Source organism: Chenopodium album, chromosome 13, assembly GCF_948465745.1.
Source record: "Chenopodium album chromosome 13, dcCheAlbu1.1, whole genome shotgun sequence".
Classification (NCBI taxonomy): Eukaryota; Viridiplantae; Streptophyta; class Magnoliopsida; order Caryophyllales; family Amaranthaceae; genus Chenopodium; species Chenopodium album.
The window spans coordinates 4430659-4455646 of NC_137846.1; the positions used below are offsets into that span (position 1 = coordinate 4430659).

General features: G+C 34.8%; 2 protein-coding genes across 4 annotated transcripts; both read left to right on the forward strand.

The window, feature by feature from the left end:
- Positions 1–4702: 4702 nt before the first annotated feature.
- LOC145574320 (uncharacterized) lies at positions 4703–18415 on the forward strand. Of its 3 annotated transcripts, none has more exons than XM_081632074.1 (10): positions 4703–4867; positions 5019–5177; positions 7419–7511; positions 9619–9649; positions 9730–9865; positions 9982–10072; positions 10888–10949; positions 12923–13008; positions 15435–16534; positions 17884–18415. In XM_081632074.1, exons 3-9 carry the CDS (start codon positions 7495–7497, stop codon positions 16527–16529), a joined length of 1518 nt encoding a protein of 505 aa, XP_081488200.1. In that variant the 5' UTR covers positions 4703–4867; positions 5019–5177; positions 7419–7494; the 3' UTR covers positions 16530–16534; positions 17884–18415. The 3 variants fall into 3 exon arrangements, with proteins under 3 accessions (XP_081488200.1, XP_081488201.1, XP_081488202.1); XM_081632075.1 differs by having other exon boundaries at positions 7422–7511; XM_081632076.1 differs by lacking the exons at positions 4703–4867; positions 5019–5177 and having other exon boundaries at positions 7145–7511.
- A 2070-nt stretch (positions 18416–20485) lies between these two features.
- Positions 20486–23874, forward strand: LOC145574321 (uncharacterized). The gene is made up of 4 exons (XM_081632077.1): positions 20486–20847; positions 21215–21368; positions 21594–21795; positions 23544–23874. The coding sequence occupies exons 1-4, from the start codon at positions 20720–20722 to the stop codon at positions 23636–23638; spliced, it is 579 nt and encodes a 192-aa protein (XP_081488203.1). The 5' UTR covers positions 20486–20719; the 3' UTR covers positions 23639–23874.
- The last annotated feature ends 1114 nt before the right edge of the window (positions 23875–24988 follow it).

Here is a 24988-nt window from a genome sequence, read left to right on the forward strand (position 1 = left end):
GTGTCCTTAGTTTCTTGTTTAAAAATTAAAATAAATTAACGAAATTAAAGAAACAAATAATTTAGAAAATCATGAATTTACAGAATCAAATATTTTAGAAATATTGTAAATATATATCTTTTCTAATAATATATTAACCATTCCTTAAAAAACTAAGATAAAAAAAATCTAATAACAATAATATACTTCGTACTTATTATCAAAGCGGTTAAAATTGTGTTGGACACAATCCTGCAAAGAGAGTCACTCGTAACAGCAAGCCATGCCAATGGAAGAAAAAATAAATGTGGTGACAGAAAAAGAAGATTTGAGACGAGGGAAACTCAGTTATGAATGTTCAGATTTTCTACATCGTTTCCTCGTTAATTTGTTATAGGAGCATGCTCATATTATAACTTCTTTTCTATCACCCTTAAGACATTAATTAATGAGCTCAACAACACAAAATATGATGGTCTGTAAACCATAGAAACTTAGAAAGGGTGAAAGAAATTCGTAATAGTTTACTTATAGTTCAAGTATTGTGTAAATTAAAGAATCACTAGAGACTAAAAAGAGAAATGCTTTGAAACCATTGACTAATACAATGTGAAAACACGCTTGTATATCAAGGGATTCAAGAAGAGGGCATTCTTCAAGAATTGCTTTCAAGCCTTCATTACTCATGTTACGAAGTTACCAAATCAGTTGAAGATTGTGTAAATTAGGCATGCTTCTAGCAATGGCCATGACTTCCTCCACGTATGACCTTTAGACCAAACGATATATCGCGTTAAGGCCTAGCCTCAGATAATATATGTCTCATAAATCTCTACAAATGCATCATATATCTTGCTCGGGACATATATCACTACGTGTGGTTGCAAATGTCTCCTAATTTCCCTGTTCCCCCAATAGCCGAATTTTGGTATGACGTTCGTGAATTTAGCGTCCCAGATTGGGACCAACGATATGCAAGTAGGATAGCAACATGGCATAATATTAATAGAAATTCTACTTGTAATTAAAAACGCAATTTAAATTCCAGTTCTAATTAGTTTTTAATTACAATTTTAGTTATAATTAAAAATTACATTAAATTCTAATACATTCTCGTCATTGCATCCCACGCCGCAATAAGCTCCTGGGCCTCAACCACTGTTGGGGTGACCTCACCACTCGTGTCTGCAATGAATCGCCGAATCACATGCATGGAACGACCCATCCACTGCAAAATACAAAGCAAATAATCATAACGTATAATATTTTGTACAATAATAAAATAATACAATGATACACTTTATGAAATACTTACGTAATCAGTGTTCGTCCTCCCTGGAACTGCCGGAGGGGCTAGTTCCGCAGTATCGCAGATAAGCCGAGGATGGGAGTACGTAAAAAACCATGGCAAATAGTCAGGATTGTTCTACATAGTAATCCTGTGATATCTAACATAACTTTTTATTAGCATGCAAATTGAGGGAAATTTTTTTGATAGGTGTAAAGTGGGCCCTACTAATAGCAACAGCTAACGGAAAGTTAATGTCAAGGTTACAGCAGCTTAGAAAAGTGAATACAACAGAGTTACTATGTAGAATAACCTTTTTTTAACTATTCATATATTATGTTATATATTAGTTACAACATTTCATTTTTTCTCTTTTTATTTACTCTCTCCAAGTCTCCATTTCATAATGTTAGTTTCATATATTCCCTCCATTTTTAGATACTTGCTCTATTTCTTCTTGCGTGGAGTTTTAGGAGAAATTGGATAAAGTAATAAAATACGGAGATAGTGGGATTGGTGGAAGAATAAAAAAATTGTAAAAAGCAAAAGTAGTTAAGAGAATTGGAGAGAAAATATGAAATTAATAAAATATTATTTATGTTGGAACAATTAGTTGAGATAAGTGAATTAAATATTGTAAAAGCTTTCAAAATAAGGAAATGTAGCAAGTATTTAAAAACGGACGAAAAAGAAAAGTAGAGCAAATATTTAAAAACGGAGGGAGTGCTATTTTGGGCATTTGAAAAAGATCTACTCATATTGAATATAATCTATTTTTAACTTAATTCTTTTGGAATCAATTGGTTGTGGATTGATGACATGACTCTTAGTAAGGAAATTTCTACCTTGAATTATGCATTATGATTTATGTTTTCCCAAAAAAAAAATCAAAAAACTTAAATAAGGTAAATTAATTATGAATTATTTTGTACTTTAATGTTAAATTCCAAATATTCTTATTTTATGTGATTGATTCTATACGAGACTAACATTATGAAACGGAGGGAGTAGTTTTTTCATTAAAAATACAAAAATACCCTTATTAAAGAGTTAAAAACACAATTAGCTAATTGCTATTTAGCTACCTAAATCAGACTTCATTAAATTCCTATTCTAACATATTTAACATAATATTGTCACCCAATTAAATTAACAATCATCAAAACTCATTCATCTCCCATGAACGTATCAAAACCACCGTGGCACCATCTTTACCGTTGTCGTCGCTGCATCTAACCACTACCTTAACTGTCATTGATGGTCATCACCACCGTCAAAGTCGCCCTCCTCCTCATATGTTCCCTTTTCTCTCTCCCTCTCTCTCTCTTCTAAACGCTTAGACCTGATGGTTTGAGGGGACGAGGGGTGATTAGGCAAGTTTGGGGTGGCTCGAGGCGGTTTTTGGGTGGATTAGGGTTACTAATGTGGTTTTGGTGTGGTTCAGGATGAGTAGGGGTAGTTTTACGGCGATTTAGGGTGAATGTGGGTAGTTTTAGGGGGTGAGCGAGGGTAGTTGTTTTGGGGTGGTTTGCGCTGAGAAGGTATAGTTTTCGAGGTGGTTTGCGATGATAATGTATGGTTTTCGAGTTGGTTTGAGTTGAGAAAGGGTGGTTTTAAGGTGGTTTGAACTAAGAGGGGGTGGTTAGTCGTTTCGGTGTTTTTTCGAGCTAAGAGGGGGTGATTTCGGGGTTGTTCAGGTGGAGAGGAAATGGTTTTATGGTTGTTCGTGTATGTGTAGGTGGTTTTAGGGTGGTTCGGATTGAGATGGGTTGAATTTACGGTGTGAGGTGGGTGGTTTCAGGGTGGCACTGTTGGCCGACGATGGTACGGTGGCTGCTGTTGGTTGGTGGTAGTTAATTTATTAATTACCTTTACTTTCTCTCCCCTATCTTGCTTAATTACTTATCTTTAATTCATTAATTAAACATTATTTAATTTTGTCTTAAAATCCGTATCAAGCTCAAAGTTGCAACTAATGTAAAACGGATGTAGTACTAACTTTGACTACTTGTATATTTATTTACGTATTAACAATAATACTATAAACATATTTTTATCATATAATATGTTGTTAGATAGGTATAAAAATAAATTTTTATAATATAACTTTTTATTTTTTTATAATTTTAATTAATATTTAATTATATTTTTTTATAATTTTTATTAATATTTAATTATATCATTGTCCTCCTACCATTGCTCCTTATGTACTTATGGACAATTTTTCCAAATCTTAATATTTAATTATATAAAAATAAGGTTTTATAACTTTTTACCTCTTCCTTGCTATCCATAAAGTTTGCTAATAGAAATTTTTACCCTCCCTTGCTATCCATTCCCCTACTACCGTAAACCCCCTCCCTTGCTACTCCGTCCTTCATCATGCCCACTAGGAATCGGTAGGCCGCTGCACCCCTTTCCCTTAAAATCAACCCTCCTTTCCCTGACCCTTGTAAAAATAGAAACCTCGCCTTTCCTCCACCCTCGAAATCAGAAATCCAAATTGACTTGACTTAACCTTAACCTGACTTGATTAATTGTTGACCCAAACTTGACTCGACCCAATATGACTCGTTCCGTACCCGACCTGATAACTTGATTGACAGGTCTCGGTATGTAGGGATGTTAATGGGGCGAGGTGGATGTCGGCCTTACTATCCCCATCCCCTCCTAACATTCTCATCCCAACCTCTACCCATCCCCGCGACGAGTCCAAAATTCATCCCCATTCTCGCCCGGTGGGTAAAATTTCAAAATCATCTTCACTCCATCCCCATCTGGATATCCACACCACTTGGATTCACACCATCTGGATATTCACACCACCTAATCCCCACCCAAGACTCGCCTTATCCAATATACCAATTATACACAATATAAATAATAATAATAATAATAAAAAACATTGTTACTTAACACAAGTTTTTATTTATTGTATAAGTTTGTTTTTTTTTTTCAAAAAACATCAGTATTAAAATTTATGTATAATAATTTATTTTATAAAAAAATTATAGATATTGGTACAAGGTGGGTACAAATTACAAAGTGGGGGGACTCGAGAGATACGGGGCGAGTATGATGTGGGATTAGGTTGCGACTTGCGAACGGGTACAGTCTAAAATTCAACCCGCCCTATCACCTATGACGAGTATAGTTTTTACACCCGTTAAACCAAGACCTAGGGCGGGTCTCCTACTCGACCCACCCGACATTGCTATCGCCTAATGGCTTGTAATTTTCTAATCCTGACCGTAAGATTTTCAATTTTGAGACTGAGATATCTTCCCACCGCAATAAAAAATGATAAAGTCAAAATAAGAAGTACTTTTTTTTTACTAGTAAGCAGGGCCCCACAGTCAAAATAAGAAGTACTTGGTAAAGTATAACTAGTTAAAGGCGGTACTCAATGACTCAATGTAAATCTGGAGTGGACAACGCCGCTCAGGAGTCAGTCCTGCCTCGTTCATGCTCTTCTGCTCAGAAAATATGGAGAGCTCAAAAAAAAAAAAAAAAAAAAAAACACATACAGAGTGATGCTAGGAAATTTGTTCAGATCCATCTTCTTGGATGGAGAGGAGAGCTCCATATCTGCAAAGTCAGGTTTGTAAAACCTTTTTTTTTTTTAATTTAATTTCTTCAATTATTGAGGATGAAGGAAATTAAAAAAAAAGCTGTAACTTCCATGGATCTAACTTCCATAGTATTTATGTCCTTAAATTCAGTATTTTCATGTCATATCTCTGTTTGTTAGGTTGCTGGGTTTGACATGAAGTGGCCATCGCTGATCAGAGGAGGAAGAATGGGGGAACATTGCTCACAGATTGTGTCCAAGATTACTTGTGACTGTGAATACTTGTCTCAGTTAGTAGTGTTCATAGTCACAAGTATTCTAGGACTCAGATTAACCAACGTAAATGCTTGTTTTGGTTTTCAATTTACACATGTAACATTGGAAATGAATGAGGGTACATCACTATGTGCCTATGTGGTGAATTTCAAAGCCTTTTTTACAGGGGTCATTAGCTCTGGTCTTTTCAATAGGAAATTTCCTTAGCTTGTTTTTGGCTGCACCTTATGGTTTGCTAGGGATGATTTCCAGTGGTTTATTGGGAAATAGGCAAGATAATTGGTAGAGGAAGGGTTGGATTTGAAAAAGGTTTACTGTTTTCCTGTTTAGGTAAAGAAGCTCAGATCCAAATACTTGACTAGTATCAATAGGCTGTGTCAAAGGGTCCAAACACAATTCTTGCTGCACTTGTTTGTTTTTGTATGTAAGTGACAATGAGAGCAAAATATTGAGTTGAGGGGCTGTATTCCTGTACCTGTGTCATTGGTTTGGGTGATTTTAATTTTTGGCCATTTCAAAGAGCAAAATATAATAATCATTACTCTTTACAACTTGGTATGTTAATATGAACGAGTTTCTTATGTGGAATATGTGTAGCTGACCCCTCTTCCTCTTTTTTACATCCAGAGAGTACAAAAAAATTGACATACAGGCATCAGGAGGAACTTCTTTTCCTTTCTGTCATATTATCAAACTATGCCAGAAATAGCTTCGTTTGTGTCTTTTCTGAAATCTTGAAGAAATACTGATGTTTTAAATATCATCCTGGTCAACCACATGGGTGTATAGATATATATTAATCTGGCCTTTTATTTCTTTTTCTCTTTCAAAGAAGCTGAGAAAGTGCTTACTTGTTTTTTGGTTGCATCCAGAGAGATGAGAGAATGTAGAATCATGTCTTTAATTCAAACCTGAAGGATCAGACTCCACTATCACTAAGCATATTGAGAAAAAATTTGTAGGCCTGGAGCAATTAAGTCATGCACATTAAGTGCAGAACAAATTATTCATCTAAGTGCTGCATCTCCCTTATCTGATGACTTATACCAATTCATCAGACGCCTACTCCTCTCGAAAGTTTAGTTATTTTTTAGAAGTTTGTACATCATATCTTGATGCTAGATAGATCTATGCTATAAGATTTGGGCACACTGCTGATTTGTTGAAGCATCTTGTTATCGGCCTTATGGTGTAGTTCATACAGTAACCTGGCATGAGGTTCAGTTAGTTTTTGTGATTAATAATATCATTGGTAAATTCAGCATCATTTTTTGGGGTCTTTTGGCTAGGTAACTATGAGACTAAGTGGGCGAGACATCAGGTTACTAGCTAAGAATTTTGATTGTGGTATAAGTAGAAGCTTGTGAAGCTACATGACGTTAATATCTTTTCGGTAGAAAATTGTGGGCAAAGTTAGCCATTGTATAGATCGAGTTTAGGGTATCTTCACTTGGCAGAACTTTAAGATGTTATTGCTAGTTGTTGGTTTCTTACTTATTTTTATGCATCCATGCATTAGTTGCTTTCATTGATTCTCAATACTAGTAGATGCTACTGTTTTTCTCATTTAATTTTGAATCCATTTTTAAAATCAAGCACCCATGTAGTCTTTTTTATTTTATTTTATTATTTTTTTTTTATCATACTTGTATTAACAAAATATGGGCACTCTAGTGTATTACTTCACCAATTTCATATTGATGTCTTGTAAAAAAAAACACAAGTATTACTGAAGAGGTCTTTCTGATCATACTTGGTTTTTAAATCCATATTTGGACCAATTTGGTCTTGTTGAAGACTCTAGATTATCCATATATGGTTTGTTTTGCATATTCAAAGACTTTCATATTATATTAAGCTTATATACTTTTGTATCCTGTAAATTACATGTAAGTAGTTTTCGTAAAAATAAAGGGGCACTTGACATTCAAAAGAAATGCCAAGTATCTAGGGTGAATTTAATTTGGCTTCGTGTTCAAGTATATAATTAGATTAGGCTTTTTTTTTTTTTTTTTTTTTTTTTTTTTTTTTTTTTTAAGATTAGGCTATACTTTGTATTTGCATATTGGTGAAGCCCCATTTAATATGGGCATTTCTGTACTTACATTTTTTTCCAAAAAAAAAAGGGTCCTCTTTTTACAATAGTCATCATTTTTTAGTCCAAAAAATACCCAACAAAGCAAAATAACCATTGAAAGAAAGAAAAAGAAAAGAAAATTAGAGAGAGAAAAATGTACTGTTGATTGTTGAATATGCTGGGATTCTTGATATTTTCTTTCTCTCTCTAAAAAAAAAACGCTGTAGCAGAAGTAGATGGTGCTGGTGTCACTGCTGTTACTACTATACTCTCTCTACTGGTAAACTTACGAAAATCACAGGGATGGAGAACAGGGACGGGTAAGCTTTTCTCTCTTCTATGATTTTTTTTCCCTGTAATAATCTGTTTTCTTGAATTTTTTTTGTTGTTGCAAAATTAGTTTTCCATTTTTAGTAGTCTCATGATTTAACGTTAGTAGGTCAGATGTAAATATCTTTTGGGTATAGTATTAGAAAGTCTAGGGTTTAGATTATGAATGTATGATGTTGTGATAGATGGTGATTTTGACCTTTTTGTGAGGTTAAGAGTATTATGGTGGTTATACTTTGTAGTTTCCAATCAATAGAAGTTGCTGGTATCTTCTACACACTTGCTGTGGTGTTGCGTATAGTGTGGTTAATTCCTAACCAGGGGTATTAGTGATTTGGAGATGAAGATTTAGTTGTTCATCTTTTGCAATGGGTAAGTCACTGGGTTGTGCATTGTTTGATTGTTTGAACCTTTTCTGGTGAAGTTCACACATCCCTGTTCTGGGTTTGGCATATATCTGTGGTTTTTGAGAATATTGTGATAGAAATTGGGAGGGCATGAATGTCTGGGTGGTAAGGGTAATAAGGCTAGTTTTGACCTTTGAGTTAAGTATCCTGTTCCTGGATGTGGGGAGCTTTGAGAGAATATTTTGTATTATTCAAAATATTTGTGTGAATAAAAGGTGCACTGAAGGGACTCTAATGTTAACGGGCTGATCTTGTAGCGGAACATTTTCTATTAAATAAGAAGATGAAGCACTGATGTTGCTGATCTCTCTCTAGCTAAAGTTGAGAATAAGTGTTGGGGATGAAAAAATTATTTGCTTGTGGATGGGGTGGTATTTTGACAATAAGTGTTGGAAGGAAAATAAAAAAGAACTTCGGCTGGTATGGATGGGGAAAGTGAAAGGTTCAATGCTAGACTAAGAAGGTATAATATGAGGATTCTTATTATTATGGAAATATGAGACATGTAGTTAAAGTGTCAGGCATTGACCAATTTTTCAAAAAAGTTAAAGGTATTAAGTGAAGCTGAAAGAGTTTAAGCAGGGAGATAGAGCTAAGAGTATGGATGATGGTGAATGTGTCTTGGGCTTGGTGTTCAAGACGGCGAGCATCGCCATGAAGTCAATACCTTAGGCTGTAAAGCCTCATCATTTAGTTTTGGTTAGTTCTGTATCTTTTATTTTATATATTTTAAATTTCATCTGGCTTGTTAGGCAATTATGAGACTTAGTGGGACTGTGGGAGGGAATTTGTGTAACTAGCTGAGAATTTGGGTTGTGGTGGAATTAGAAGTTTCTGAATTTACAGAGGCATTAATATTCTTTTTATGGAAATGCAAGTGAGCCATTATGAAGATAAGCTAGGTTCAAGGGTGATTCCTTTTGAAAGGAGTTTAGGATGTTATTACTAGCGGGGTGGTTTCCTGTTTGTATTTGTGTCCATACATTAATTATTTTCATCGTTTCTTGATACTAGTTGAACTCCCAAGTGGTCATTTTAGTCATACTTGGCCACTAATGTCAAATTTGGTCTTGTTAAAGATTTTAGAGTAACCATATTTGGTTTATTTTGGCCATTCAAATATCCAAATTATCATACTAAGATATTAGTTGCATGACTACAACATCTATGTATATGGTATGCTTTATTGGTTGTGTAATTTTCCTTAAAAGTAAAGGGACCCTTGGCATTCAAAAATAGATGTCAAGGGACTATTTTGTGGAGAATTTATTCGGCTTTATATGTATAAGTATGTAGCTGGATTTGATTAGGTTATATTTGCAAATCACCGAAGTTCCATTGAGTGGTCTCATAAACTAATCACTATTCTCAAGGACTAGAGTTCACCTTAGTTGTCAAGCAAGATCAGATAACTATAAAGGTAACATCTTAGGAGACTATTAAGGAAACTAAGCAAGGCTTTAGTGTTATTTTTGGCCGTTTGATACCAACCTCCTCACACCTGGGGAAAAGAAAATACCATGTTATCCAATTTGAGACCTATTTCATTGATGTCTAATGAATGATGATACATCTTTTATCTTAATAGCATCTTTGATTATGGCTGTGTGCATTAGAGCTTGTTATGATTGCACAATTTATTTTTCGTGGTTTACTTTTAACCTAATGTACTCGCGTGTACAAATCACAGGGCTAAAAAGGAAATGAGTCTCCCTTGCAAGGTATGTGATTGCTTCACTGCTTTTATTCTTCTTGAGTTGGCTAGGCTTATAATCTAATATTTGTTTTCCTGGCATGGCAGCGTCACTCTGATGGTAGTGAGAAAGTTTTAGAAGAAGAGAAGGCAAGGGGGTGTCTGATGAAAATCGTTGATTACATACAAGAATATGACATGTTGGAAGACGTGGAATGTGGGAGCCAAAAAGAGTCTTTAACTGGTAGGTTTTGATAGGATTGTTTTGTTTACATTTCGGCGGTTAATCTAGTTGTTTTTGTGTGTGTGTGTGTGTGTGTGTGTGTGTGTACTAATGATGCCTCCTCTGTGTACATTAAGGGAGGATCATAAAGAAGGAGGACTATTCAGATAAGAGTCATTTTTTAATGCGTGAAGATGGCTTCGAAGTGCAACTTGTAGCCATGAAAAGGTGATATAATCTTGATGACCTTACTCTTCTGTGTGTTTTTTTTTTTTTTTTTTCAATATCACTATCTTATTTTGATGTAAATTTTCAGCTTTGGGGTTTTATTAATGGATTCATGATGATATTGAATATACACATGATATGAAAGCAATTTTGTCGTTTGAACCCCCCCCCCCCTTTTGTGTCGAGGAGATTTTCAATCGATATAGGCGTGATTCTGTGGGTCTGTATAACTAATATCGTCTGTGTTTTATTTTATTGTGTAGTTTGGTTCATCATGGAATATTGGCATCAAATGTTATCCATCATTGGGATATGAAACCTGTTCTTACTGTGTTGTTTAAATTTGCTATACTGCCATATTGTAGACTTTGTTATTCATGCAATTTTCACAAGTCTCAGACCGTCTCATTGGTTTTGCATAATAATACTGGTTGATATAATGCAATTTTTCAAGGTTTTGAAAGGTATATTTTATACAAGTTGGGATGTATGACGCTAATATGTGGTGGCAATAATGACCCATATATAAGGATTGCAAGCTGTCAGTTGTGTGATTAGTGAAGTTAAAAACTATAATTGTCCCTAAAGGGCTTTATTTTTTTGTGTGTCGTCTCTTTGTTTAGTCTTCTAACTGCTTTTTTCTTTGGAGGCTATTTTTTTTCTTCTATTACTCTTTTGTGCGTTTGGATAGTGTCCTTGCTGGAATTATATGTGGAATTTTATTCTATCCTATGGTGTCTATTTAAGCTTGAATCTCCTTCATTCTTTCTCTTTACTCAAAACAATTGTGTACTAGTAACTATCTATATGTGCAGGTATTGCCAGAATATTGATCTTGTGGAACTTGGTCATGATGTTTGGGTAACGGGATCACCAGGTTCGTATTTTATATAATCTGCTGATTTGCAATCTCTAGATATTTACTTAGATTAATTGTTGGACTTATTCAAGATCGTATGTTGTTTTGCTGGGATCTTAGTCATCTTACACTTTCAATTTTCATGTAATGTTTTAGGCTGTAGACCTTTACTTCTCTCTTTTGGGATTTCCACCATATACCTTAAGGTTTAATGAAGTTCTCCATGTACCCCAATGACTTAAAATTCACCGTGTACCCTTAACACTGACATCCCACTCACTTTTCCCATTACTCAATACCCTTCCCACCCTCTTTAATCCAACCCTATCTCTCTCCTCCTTCCCACAGTCTTTATTCTCCACTTCCTCCCCTCACAAACACGAAAACTCCTTTGTTCTCTCTTTCCATTGCTGCCTGCAAAAAATTTCTCACTGATCCTCACTCTCTCTCTTGTTTTTTCCTATGCATTTCAACCCCCAATAACCACCCAAAGAAGCATCACATTTCCGTCCACATCATCGGCTCCTTAGATGCTAAAACCACCCAATGCAGCTAGCAACCGTGACTGCCTCCCTTTGATTGGGTAAAGACTTGGTGCAATTTCCATTTCAATTGGGAGAGGAAACAAGATTTCTCAGGAAAAATAGCTATGGATGGGAGAAGATTAGAGGAGAGGAGGGACCTTGGGTGGGGTTAAAAATTGCTTAAAGCTTAAGTGCATGGTCTTTAATGTAGAAGTATAAAGACAGACATGAAACTTTTCCATACACTTCATCTCCAATTACAGTTTCTTGCACTATTACAGTCTTATTCTCCTCCCCTGGGTTATTCGTTGCCTGTTTTTCCAATTAATCCTTAAAAAATCATGGACATCAACAGAAAAAACCAGTTTAAATTTAATCCAGAAAATTGCTATGAGATTTTGTGTCTGAATTATTGAACACCTTGCAAGTGATATCCATTGCTTCTGTTGTCTCATGCTTGGGATGGGATGGGTGTGATGTGGCTGTTGGTGGACACATGTATTGTTGTCTGAATTTCAACTAAAGTTGGTGACAATAACACAAGTGAGTCCAAAAAGTTGTTTTTTCTCTTTAGGTAACAAATTATGAATGCAAAGACTGGATAATTGAAGTCCAAGTTTTCTCACATTGTTTTCTACTTTTGTGTTGATCTAAACGTCAAATTATTTTTACTCCACTCAGTTTCTTAAGTCGTGACTTTTGATGAATGCATATCAAATTTACATGGTGGCGGTGAGTGGTGAGGCTAAAGTGGCTGGTGGGAGTGAGTTATTTGGTGGTGGCTGGGTGAATGAGCTAGCCTCTTGTGGCCGGTGGCAGGGGGCAGGTGATTGGGGTGGGTTTCCCTGTTAGGGAAGGAGAGAGTGGGGAGAAATAAATTTAATTTGGAAGACGGAGGGAAAGCGAGTTTAACGTATCAGGGATGGAGGCTTAACGGAGTTTCGCTTGTTAGGTTTGGAATTACATGGTGATTTTGAAAACGTCTGTGGTATGTTGTGTTTATTTCTTGAGAACACGGTGTGTTTCATTAAACCTTGGGGATATAGGGTGTAAAACCCTCCATCTTTTTTTTTCCTTTTGTTTGTGTGTGTGTGTGTGTGTGGGGGGGGGGGGGGGGGGGGGGGGGGAAGGGGGAGGTTGTATTAAATGGTGGCTGATAAACACTGATAGATTTTTTTTTTTTTTTTTAAAAACAACTGATAGAGTTATTTGTTTCATTAAACCTTGGGAATATAGGGTGAAAAATCCTCCTCCATCCATTTTTTCTTTTGTTGGGGGGGAAGGTTGTATGAAATGGTGGCTAATAAACACGGATAGATTTATCTTAATGATTTAGATAAAGATACTTTCGCTTAGAAATGGTGATTGTTTTCTTTTGAGGTTCAGTGATACTTTAATTTGTGCAGTGTTTTGGTTAATTTCTCTTCATCTGTTGCATGATTAGATCTCTTTTCTTGTTGATCATAGGAAAATTTGAGGGGATGCTATGTCTGTATGCCGACTCTTTTACAATGTCACCTCCTCATGGAGTTTCTGCTTCAAATAATGAAGAGGTAAATTAAATTTTTTAGCGTTCATTTTGCATCTGCTTAGTAAAATTTTAGCTGAAAAGATTTATCACATTACACTTGAACAAGAAAAAATGATACATAGAAATCTGCTTAAGCCGATAGGGGACTTGTCTTGCTTTGCTCTATTCCAAGCTAGGTATATCTTTCCCGGCTTGAAGGCTGCTGAGGGCCAGCCAGGCTTCGGGATACAGGAGTAGATGGTGTATCTTTCTTCTTAACCACTAATTTCTCCTCTTCTCCCAGATATTGTCATCGTCTCTCAGCCCATACTTGAAATTCTCCTGATACTTCTGAACTTTTGCGCTTTTCTTCAAAGTAGATATCTTTTATTGCAGTTCTTCTCTCAGATCTGGTTTTGTTAGGTTAACAGTCCACTCTCTTTTCTCATTTGTTAGGATTCTGCTGCCAATAGATGAAGTTTTTCTATTCTGTAATCACCCTTTTTTTTCTTCCAACACTTCCTCCGAAAAATCTAGGTGCTGATTCTGAATTTCTGACCCTTAGATTAAACTATGTCATCTTTTAAATTTTCAACCAGAAATATTGAAAAAGCAGAATAAAATGAACCCTCTAACCCCAGAGGAGTTGGGTGTTGCTGGGAAAGGAGCAGGGAAGGAACTGGGCAGGCAGAAATGAAATTTCTGGTTGTGATAGTATTTAACAAAGGAAGAAGAGAGAAACTAGCATATGAGTGTAGTGGATCAACACATTCAATATTTGGGCTAGATTTTGCAACAGCGGAGGTATTCTTTGGTCCAAGAAGAGACAGAAATGGGCTTGAAGCAAAGCTAAAGTCTAAGATAGCAAAACAAGAGGATGACCTATAAGCCCATAATGGGTCAAAAGAGGACTTCAGGGGAAATTTGATCCTTTGTTGATACAAATTTTTACGTTTTGTTTAAGCACAATTTTTGCTGATTCTAGCTCTCTTAAACCTTAAGAAGAGTCTACCCCTTCCATTGGAAGATGACAAAAAGGAAAGAAATATTGGGGAGGTAATGGACAGGACAAGAAAGAATATTTAAAAGTCGAAGGAACTGTACCTCCAAAATAAGGCTGAAATAGAGAGTATATAGACGTTTTGTTATAGAATAAAGTATCTTGTAGATGGGATTGATAAATATGGAAGTGCAAAATTGTTCTGAATGTCAGAAATATGGGAATACATTGGCATTGGGCTCCTAAAGTAGTCATAACCTTTTTCCATCTGAGGACTTCAAAAAAAATTATAGATAACTCTTGAAGTCTAGAGATAGTGAAAGGGCAGGTTGAGGGATATTTCATAAAAGTGCAGCAGGTGGGAAATTAGATACAGGGTACAGAATCAGTGTCTCTGTGTATGGGAAGAAGCCTCCGGGCAAGAACTGACAGTGTAGAGACTTTTTAACACATTCATAAATAGCATTACCTCCACTTTGATTTTTGTGCAACGCTTACTTTGACATTCTATTGATGTCTCCTGATTGGTCTTGACTGGATTTTGTTCCAGACCAACCTCTTACACCACCACTCTTACCGCCAAATATCAGTCATTTGACCTTCGTTTCCATAGCGGTCTCTTTCTTCTTAGAAAATCACTGTCATCTGATGAGGATTTCGAACTGGATTGATATTGTATTTGCTATTTCCTTCATTAATTGACCCTGACGATGATCCTTAGCTTTCGGTGGCTATTAAGTCGCTGTCTCCAGTGCCTTGTCTTGCATGTGAGAATTTTATCAAATCTAAATGAGGGGTTCTGTTTTTCAACCCGTATTAGCCCAATAAAATTGTTTATAATGATGGTAGAATGGTCTTTCCACCATTTAGTTGTGTTCCTCAACACAATAGATTTCAAATTGACATAGGATCTCTTTCTCTGGCATTTTGCATTTTGCATTTTGGTCTTATGTGAACTATGTTCCCACAAATACAATAAATCCTTTATAACAGAAGTCTGCCAACTCAAATCTTCCCTCTTGGTACTGTAAAGGAATCCTGGAACAGGTGGGCAATCTACATGAACCTAAACTCTGGATCAGAGAAACTTTTTGGTACTTCTTCAATTGATGCTTCATCAAAATCCCTCCTACATGGAAGCCCTCTTTGCAGTGTAGGGTATTATACTTTTTTGTCAACCCTTACCCAACCTCATTAGAATTATATTCCTAGTCAATGCTTTGGGTAACCATCCTTTCAAAATCAACAAAGCTCCCTGGCTGTAAGCGCAACCAAATCTCTTCCTGAACTTTGATTTACTGTGTTTATCAGGGATTACTAAGTCTTGTAAGTTTACTGTTGGCTTTTCTTGAATAGCAGATTTGATGTTGTGACTCATGAGTATAATAAATTTGCTTCATCTTCTCCTTAATCTCACAAACTTTACTTTTCTTTCACCTTAATTTATAAATCTAATGTTATATATGCAGCCAAAACATCACAAACATTTTGAGGAACTATCAAATCATCAGTTTCGGTGGGAGGTATACAATGGGGTGAAGATTTTACAGCCTCCTATCAAACAAGGTCCCAATATGTGTGCATTTGCAGCAGTTGTGAAGCAACTTGATTATAATTTGAGGTTGTTGTACTCTAATGCAAGCAAGGGATTCTCATTGACTGAAGATGAATGTATATTTGACCACAAAAAATGGGAGAATGATTTGAAAAAAGAGTATCCTGATCGCAAAAGTAGGTGGAAACCTATTGACCTACTACTTGAGGCAAAAACCAGAGTTATACCATTATGGAATCATGGTATCCATGTTATCCAATACTGTCGGATTATAGATTGTGAAAAAGAAGACAGAAACTATCACTTGAAGCATTTGCTAAAATCTTTTCCAGTTATAGGAGTTGTGCCTGTATACACTACTTATAATGTTGATGGAGGTGATGTGTATGTAAGAGGTGGTAGTTTAAGGACTGAGAGGAGATTTGATACGAAAGGTATGGAGGTAGAGAAAACAGCATATCATGCTGTTGTTTTGGTTGATTTACGAGAAGTTGAGGGTATTCTATACATAGCTTATCAAAATTCCGAGGGGGTTTCTGAAAAAAGCATGTGTGATCATGGCCGCTCATGGATGGAAGCTGATTTGATTACCGAAATTGTATATGGATGTTCCCTGCCACCAGTTCATCCCCCAAGCGTTTTACAATCTAAAAGCCAAATTGACTCAGTGCTCGCTGACTTTGAGATGGTTGGTAGAGGTTTGAGATCCTCTCAAGAATATTTTCGAAAGGGTCAAAATATAATTGATCAAATCACAAAAGTTGGGTTGGTTTTTCGTGATGATGATGAACTTATGAGCTGGAACAGAAAAATTCAAGAGTACATCACACGCATCCGCAACATAGCCCATAAGATGAAGAACTTCGTTCAGAAATATGAGGGCGTTCACAAAGCCGCCATGGCAGGTTTTTCCGATGTACCGCGGCTTTTAGAGGCTTGTGGGGATGCAGATGTAGTTGAAGAATTTGCAACCACATTGCAACAATTACATCAAAACACATTACTCTAGTTCTGGTAAGTATTTTGTTAGATTTGTTTCATTTATTCATGAGCCTTAATGAGAAAACTTGGTTTTACTGTAGCTACAATATCTATCCACCACTTGAGAATTGCCAATTTTACCCTTACAATGACACCTTTATTTTTTCATTTTCCGGGTGCCTTGCTGGTGTGTGGTGTCTCTTTGTCCACTTTCTTTGATTCCCTGGTCTATTTCTTTAATGGTTTTCTTTCTTTTTGTTGCTGTTGTTTTCATTTGCAGTTGCCGTTTGAAAAGTCAAATTGATTTGGTTCTTTGCTTTAAGGTCACTCTTATGGATAGAGGTTTATTTGCGCTGCCATATGGCATTTTAAAAATTGAAGTGGCCCTTTTTGTCTGTTTAATGGCCTGTTTTTGTTTGGCTATCAATTTCGGTTCCAATGTCTGGTTGGGATCTCATTGTAGCAGCGATTTCTCAGCCGCAACTGTGCCTTACTGTCCATAGTTAGTATATTCTGACATTTTGTTCAGGTTACCTTTTTGGAAGTGGGCGATCCTTTTAAGGCTTTGTTGGGGTTGATTGCTTAATTAGAGGTTAATTGTGTGCTTCACTTGTGTTATGTTGGTAAAATTGATGTAATGCTTGTGTTTGATTGTATCTTAGTTGTGTAATTAGTTGTGTTTTGCTGATTAGGTTTGTATTGCCTATGTTAATTGTTATTTCTGTTTGGACGATGTTACTTGGCTAATTTATTTGGCCAAATAGCTAGGTTATAGGGAATTCTATTTTCTTGTAGGCTGTTGTGGTGGTAGTTGAGTGGTTACATCACTTACATGTTTTGAGGGTGTATTTTATTTGGACGTTTCATTTTTTAAAAGCCCCTTTTGGATTGCATTTAGTTTTTTCTGCCCTTTTCCTTGTGATATGTGGAGATAACTTCTGTTCAGGTGGGTTTACACAATGGTTAAGGACTGATCTATGGTGTTGTGTTGCTTTTTTCAATTGTGGTGTCGATATTGCATTCTTTGGGTTGGAGGACTATATATGTGTGTGCCCTAATTTTTTTTTTTTTGGGTGGGTTTGTGTTGCTTTTGTCGTTTGTTTGGATGGGTTTGTGTTGCTTTTGTTTGGGTGCCCTAATAAAAATATTGTAAATCTTTTGCTTTGTTTGCTTGCTAAATCTGTTATTTATTGTGGTAAATGTAGCAGTAAAATCAGTGATATTGCTTAGTTTGTTATTAACGCTTCGGATTACACTCTGACCACTTGACCTCTTCTTCATGATCCATTTATGTTTATGAGTTTTAAGGTTTTGTTTGGATCCTTCCTTGGAAATAGAACTGCATTTGGAATTGATTTCCCTGATATTTTGTTGTGAAATAGAACTCCTCTCCTGCTACTAAGGACACTGAAGCTACTGCAAATCTTGCTGTCAACATTCCTTAGGAAGATTCAGACAGAGCAAAGAAAGTTTAAAAATGTGCAGGGTTGTAACTGAGCATCATAGCTCATTATCATTTGCCATTTGGTGCCTTTGCTTACCATAAATAAGACTCTCTGCTGTGCTAGTACCAGCATGCAATCTGCAGTGCCTTCAGCCAGTATTAAGTTTAGTTTGCTACACCTTGTATGAAATGGATTTATCGTAACTATCTAGCTTTTTTCTTTTGGGACCGTTTAGTAGGAATATAGACAGTAGTTTGTGTTCTTATCAATCATCTACTTACAAGACTTCATCTAATTAAATCTTTTGCTGAGTTTGCAAGGAACATACACAGCTTGAATTGAATTGTCAGGAACATATACACAGTAGTTTGTATGTTCGTAGAAAACGCCTGCTTATCAAACACTTTAAGCTTGGGAGTTCAAGCTTTTCTATGTGTACATTATATGCTATTGATCTAATTTGACTGCAGTACACCATTCTACTTTATATATGTTTTCACTTGCATACAATTACTGATTCAAATAGGTTAAATATTTAAATTATGCTACACAATTAACTTTATCTTTTTTAAAAAATAGGTGCTTATCTTATTTATACAAGTCAATTACTATCTTTCTTCTACACTTCAAATTTTTTACTAAGTATTCATTTTGCATGTAAACAGATACGTGAAAGCTATAACAATTACAATTCCATTTTACTACATGGACAATAAGGTCTGTAACTCCATGTTCACCGTCAGAGGTGTTAAAATCTCACCCGACTGACTTGATTTGAAATCAACTTGAAAATTATCCTGTTTAAATTTTGGCTTGCATAGACACGTTAAGTTAGCATGACTCAAGTTTAAAATTAGATTCGATCTGATGTCACCAAATCCGACCTGCACATCTAAATAGACAACTCTATCCACTAAAATTCTACTTGTGGAGTATTTCCATTAAAATAAAAAGGTTTTTTTTTTAGAACCAAAATGTTAAGAGTACTTAAAGAGTAGTTTAACCTACTACAAGGGTTAACAAAATTAGATAAGATAAGTTTATAAAAAACAAAATTTACTCAAGTTAAAGAAAAACTAAATTCAAATCTAGCCCAAATGGCCCGCAAAGGCTTGGTTATCAATAGGTCTTAGCTGCATTCTGGCAATAGGTCTAAGATGCACCCTTGTGCACCTATTTTAGATGCAACACCAGCCCACAAGCTCAATTTCAAATGCGCCCCAAACCAAAATGAGCCCACCCAAAAAGTAAACATATTTCAAACAACTATTACTTTTTAAATATAATTTTTTTTTAAAAACGTCACTATTAAATTTCTGAAATTAAATTTATTACTCATCTTTTTGATTTTCTCTCTCTAACAATCAAACATAATGCACTATCTCTCTTCAAAAACAACCATGTATATTTGAGATGAGATGAAAAATCAAACGGATTCTCCCTAAAAAAGGCAATTTTATGTAAATTTCACTTAATTTTGTTTGAATTTATATGATTATCACTTAATTTTGTTTGAATATTGTTCGATACTCTATTGTTCGAAATTTTTTATTGGAATTGTCAAAAAAATTAGTGAAATCAAACGGATACCTTATGTTCACATTCTGAAATGCATAAGTTCATATTGTAAATTCTTGTGTTCATATTTTGAATACTTATGTTCACTTTCTGAAATGCATATGTTCTTATTTTTTGTACATATGTTCACTTTCTTAAATGCTTATGTTCATATTTTGAATCCTTTTGTAAACTTTCTGAAATGCATATATTCACTTTCTAAATCCATATGTTCATATTTTTTTATGTATATGTTCACCTTCTGAAATGTTTAATTATGTTCATACTCATTCAAAAATGAACCGCATATGTTCATATTTTGAATGCGTATTTCCATTTTCTAAAATGCATATGTTCATATTTTTAATACTTATGATGCATATGTTTCATAATCATATTATTTTTTATTTCTTCAATTTTTTATGTTCATAATTAAATGCCTTATATTCATAATAGTATTTTATATGTTCATAATGTAAATATTTATAGTAAATATTTGTTGTTCATGAAATATTCTCATTAAGTCTGTTTATGCATATGTTTTCTTTCTTAAATATGTTCATAATAATATTATTATGTTTACTTTCTGAAATGCATATGTTCATATTTTTTATGCCTATGTTCACTTTATGAAAAGCTAATTTTCACATTTAAGGGAACCTATGCATATGTTCATATTTTGCATGATTATGTTCATTGATAAAAAATATGCAAAAAATCAGATGAAATTCATACACAAATGAAATTGATCGAAGCTAAAAAAATTCAATTCATATGAATTAAAAAAATCAGATAAACAACCGATTCCATATTGTAAGGAACAGATTCAATCGTAAAATCGAAAAAAATGAAAAAATAGAAAAAAAAAACAGAGGAAAAAGGAATTATAGAAGGAAGGAGAAAAAACAGAGTAAAAAAAACAAAGAAGAAAATATAGTAATGAAAATTTTAATGGAAAACTTTGATAAGAATTAGGAAAGATAGGAGAAGAGAGAGAATTGGGAAAAAAGAAACCAAAAAATTAAAAAAAAGAAACCAAAAAATTTAAAAAAAAAACCAAAATTGAATGGAAAAAAAAACATTAAATAAAAGAAAAGATTAGAACCAAAACCGACTCCAAATCGGTTATAAAATTGCAATTAGAATACCTAACCTCTTTCCTCTGAAATTTTGCAGAAAACCCTAATCGAAGAGAAGCAATAGAAATCGAAAAGAAATGGATGACTCTATCCCTGTTCGTCTTTTTCGTTCTATTCCTCCTCTAACTGAGTTTCTGGATGCAGATCCTTTGGATAGCACTAACCTCGATAAAGCTATGGATGAGTTTCTAGCGTTGTATGACAAGTAAGATTATAATTTTCCAGATTTTAAGCTTTTCATTGTCTCTGCTATTAATTACTTTCACAATTATGATTATTACGGAGTATTATTTTCTATATTGTTTGAATTTTAAGTTTTTGATGGAATTTTGTTTTAAGGGGAATACTGATAATAATTTGTTTGTTCCGAAATCGCCCAATTTTACTTGGTTATTTACAAAGTTATTATCGCTTATGATTATTATTTTCTATATTGTTTGAATCTTAAGTTTTTGTTTTAGGGGAATTATTCATAATGATAATAATTTGTTTGTTCTGAATTTTAAGGTTTTTAATGATAATAAGAATTAAATTGAACTTAATTTAGAGATTGATTGATTATGGATTACAAGGTTGGAGAAGGATAACTATCCTTTTTTCATTCCCAAGACGATTGAGTACTTCCCAGGGCGTACTGATTGTTACAAGCCTATCAGCGAGGCGGAGCTCCAGAGACGAGTGGCTGAGTATTCTGAACAGGCCTTGGCTTACTTTAACAAAACCAATGTATGTACTCTATAAATATCACTTTCTTCGTTTCAATTTATGCTTCGTATTGTTTTTGTACATTTCACTTCACATCTCATTTCACAACTAAATTGACATCATTAGTGCACTTTCATTTTTTTTCTTTTTAGTTTTTACTAGCCATTTTCAAATACCAATGTATTAACTAATACCCTGTAAAGACTTATGCATAACGTAAAACTACTTTTATGATATGACATGCAGAACACAGACTATAAGTCTGAAAATAATGGCAAAATCGTCCATGGTGATCATGATCACTGTAATGCTACTCATTGCAACTTCACTGCTAAGCCTGATACAGTGCCTCTTATTCCTGGGGATTTTTCCAGCAAGCTCTTCTTTGCTGAATTTATGATCAGTCCTCGGTCGAATTCTTCCCTAACTTGTTGTAGTCTGCTAGACGGTGAGACCTTTATCTTTATAATTATTTTCCACCCCCTGGTGAACTCAGCTTTAGACTTATATTCTTAACTATTCTATATTTTCTGTATGCTGTTTAAATAATGCTTTGTCTATTTGTAGTGTTATCTTTGTCCTTTGAATGCTTGCTTTTTTTTGGTAAAAGATAAGAACCAAGTAGGTTGCTTTGGGCATGTGAGACGTCTATTATGGAAAGTGGAGAGTTGGGTTTATGGGGATTTAAAAGAAGCCAAGGGAGGCTCAAGTTTACTTGGATTGGAGGCATAAAAAAATGATTTTAAAAAATTGGGTTTGCAAGAGCATGTAGCATATGACACCTGATAAAAGTTTGGTTCATGCAAACTGATCTTATTTTATACGGATTATGGCTTGGGCATTGTTTTAGCTATAAATTGAACTTTTAAATTTGTACAACTTCAATGAATTTGTATAGCCTTTTGTCTTCTTCTTGGTTTATGAAAGCAAACCTTTGGTGTCGGCTCATATTAGATATTTGTGCTTGATGAGTTCTTTGGGCTTAATTTGCTCTTTATAATGAGATAGTATCATCTCTTAAGTTTCCACAGGTGGGATAGTATTTGGATCTCTTGTCTTCATAATGCCCATTGTTGTTATTTGTACCCGTCTAGTATGCCATTGATCCATTGTTCTTCAGGTTTTTTTGCTCTTAAACCTGGGGTTCTTGTTTGATTTAGATGACTTGATAATCTTGTTTGGTGACCAACCAGCGTAAAAAAGTTTGTCTTTTTGAAGGGATGGTTTTGGTTCATATCCTTTGCTTTACTTCCCATCATAGCTCAAACTTATATCTTGTTTAAAATGCATTCCTCCTCTTTTGACCCTTAAGCATGTTATATGTCCCTTAAAATGCTTTCTCCCTCTTACGTTTCCATGATTATTCTGTTCTTGATTCATCTGTGTGCTGTTATTACCTTCTGTTTTATTATCTAATGTGAGTCTCTAATTAACCTGAAATGAAAATGTAGTTGAGCTAGTTTTGTATCATTACTAAATTGAATTAATTTCATCTTTGTTTATGACCTCCTCCTTGATGGCCTAAGCCCTAATGTGGTTGGCTGCCTTTGAGAGTTGGGAGTTTTGTTGGGGGAGTGGGAGAATCCCTATATAGAAGTGCAAGAAGTAAAATGCAACATGCAACTGTAACAGGCTCTACTATGCATGGAAGTCTTCGCATAATATAGTCCAAAAGAAAGAGGGTTAAGAAGTTTGTATGTCATTGCTGCCTGCTTATTTGGTATAATACAAATCTTTTTTTTTTTTTTTTTTTTTGAAACAACTACAATCCCTTGCTTAAAGTCACCCGTAAAAATGGCCAAAAAATAAATTAAAAAAACTCCTGATGGATTATGTTTTGTCTTCTATTTCCAGTATAGGTTTCAAATAAAGTTTTTTTTTTCTTTTTTGTGAAATTATACTTTATAAGTATCTCGATGATTTAATTGTGCAAATACTTAATTACGCTTTAATTGTTGTGGTTTTGAATTACTGTGTGAAACTAGGGAATTCAATGGTAAATGATATGTAGGTGTTGGTCGGCGGCAAGCCCTAATGCATGCCTAATTAGCAATATTTTTGCCTGGGTGTGTATGTTTTAGATGGTTCACTTTTTTTTGGCAAGAATAATGAACGGCCTCTTATTATGAGCATCTCTCTCTTACACACGGCTCCTTAAAATATGTTTGTCTAACTTTATCTTTGATGTTTTTATAGGTGCGGACTACGAGAATTACTGCGACATGTGCCCCATGGGAGTGATTCGTCATCCGAAAACTTTCCGATATGGTTACAAACCACCCCTGGATTGATTTCTCAGCCAATAACTGAATTTTGGTGAGGAAGGGGGTTGGATGAATTGTACATGAAAGGGCATCATATGTGCCACTTGAAGACCATGTAGTAAACTTATAGTAATGTGTGGTTTGCAAGACTATTTGAACGTAGCCTAAATATGGTAATGTACCAATGTGTGGTTTACCAGAAAGTTTGAACTTATGCAGCAATTAGTTATGCAAATTTGAACTTGATTCATTTGGTTTGTGAATTTGTGGAGCAAGAGAACACTATTATGTCTACTGTTAATGGAGAAGAGATCGATGTCTGACATTAGACCAAAGTTGATGCTTGTTTGTGTTGTCATTATTCACTATTTTGTGACTCTCCTGCTGGCCACTCCTACATTGTACTAAGTATATGGTAAACTGCAGTTTTTGATTAATCATCAATCAATAATTATATAATAAAAGATACACTAGCAATAGCATGTGTACTTAGTTTTTTTGTTTAAAAAATAAAATAAATTAACGAAATTAAATAAACAAATAATTTAGAAAATCATGAATTTACAGAAACAAATATTTTAGAAATATTGTAAATATATATCTTTTCTAATAATATATTAACCATTCCTTAAAAAACTAAAAAAAAAATCTAATAACAATAATATACTTCGTACTTATTATCAAAGCGGTTAAAATTGAGTTGGACACAATCCTGCAAAGAGAGTCATTCGTAGCAGCAAGCCATGCCAATGGAAGAAAAAATAAATGTGGTGACAGAAAAAGAAGAATTGAGACGAGGGAAACTCAGTTATGAATGTTCAGATGTTCTACATCGTTTCCTCGTTAATTTGTTATAGGAGCGTGCTCATATTATAACTTCTTTTCTATCACCCTTAAGACATTAATTAATGAGCTCAACAACACACAGTATGATGGTCTGTAAACCATAGAAACTTAGAAAGGGTGAAAGAAATTGGTAATAGTTTACTTATAGTTCAAGTATTCTGTAAATTAAAGAATCACTAGAGACTAAAAAGAGAAATGCTTTGAAACCATTGACTAATACAATGTGAAAACACGCTTGTATATCAAGGGATTCAAGAAGAGGGCATTCTTCAAGAATTGCTTTCAAGCCTTCATTACTCATGTTACGAAGTTACCAAATCAGTTGAAAATTGTGTAAATTAGGCATGCTTCTAGCAATGGCCATGAATTCCTCCACGTATGACTTTTAGACCAAACGATATATCGCGTTAAGGCCTAGTGTCACGGTCCAAGAGTTTCGACACCGGATCGTGCGGCGCGCTCTTGTCTATTGGCGACAAGGACACAAGCCTAAAGCGAGAGAGGTTCGTGAACACACAACAACACGGACCA

Bases quoted from the DNA above. Each gene is read 5' to 3' on its own strand.
- LOC145574320 (XM_081632074.1), top strand. The intron at 9,866-9,981 runs GTAGGTTTTGAT...GTGTACATTAAG, and splicing joins CCAAAAAGAGTCTTTAACTG to GGAGGATCATAAAGAAGGAG. The intron at 10,073-10,887 runs GTGATATAATCT...CTATATGTGCAG, and splicing joins CAACTTGTAGCCATGAAAAG to GTATTGCCAGAATATTGATC.
- LOC145574321 (XM_081632077.1), top strand. From the start codon at position 20,720: ATGGATGACTCTATCCCTGTTCGTCTTTTTCGTTCTATTCCTCCTCTA. The intron at 20,848-21,214 runs GTAAGATTATAA...ATGGATTACAAG, and splicing joins TTTCTAGCGTTGTATGACAA to GTTGGAGAAGGATAACTATC. The intron at 21,796-23,543 runs GTGAGACCTTTA...ATGTTTTTATAG, and splicing joins TTGTTGTAGTCTGCTAGACG to GTGCGGACTACGAGAATTAC.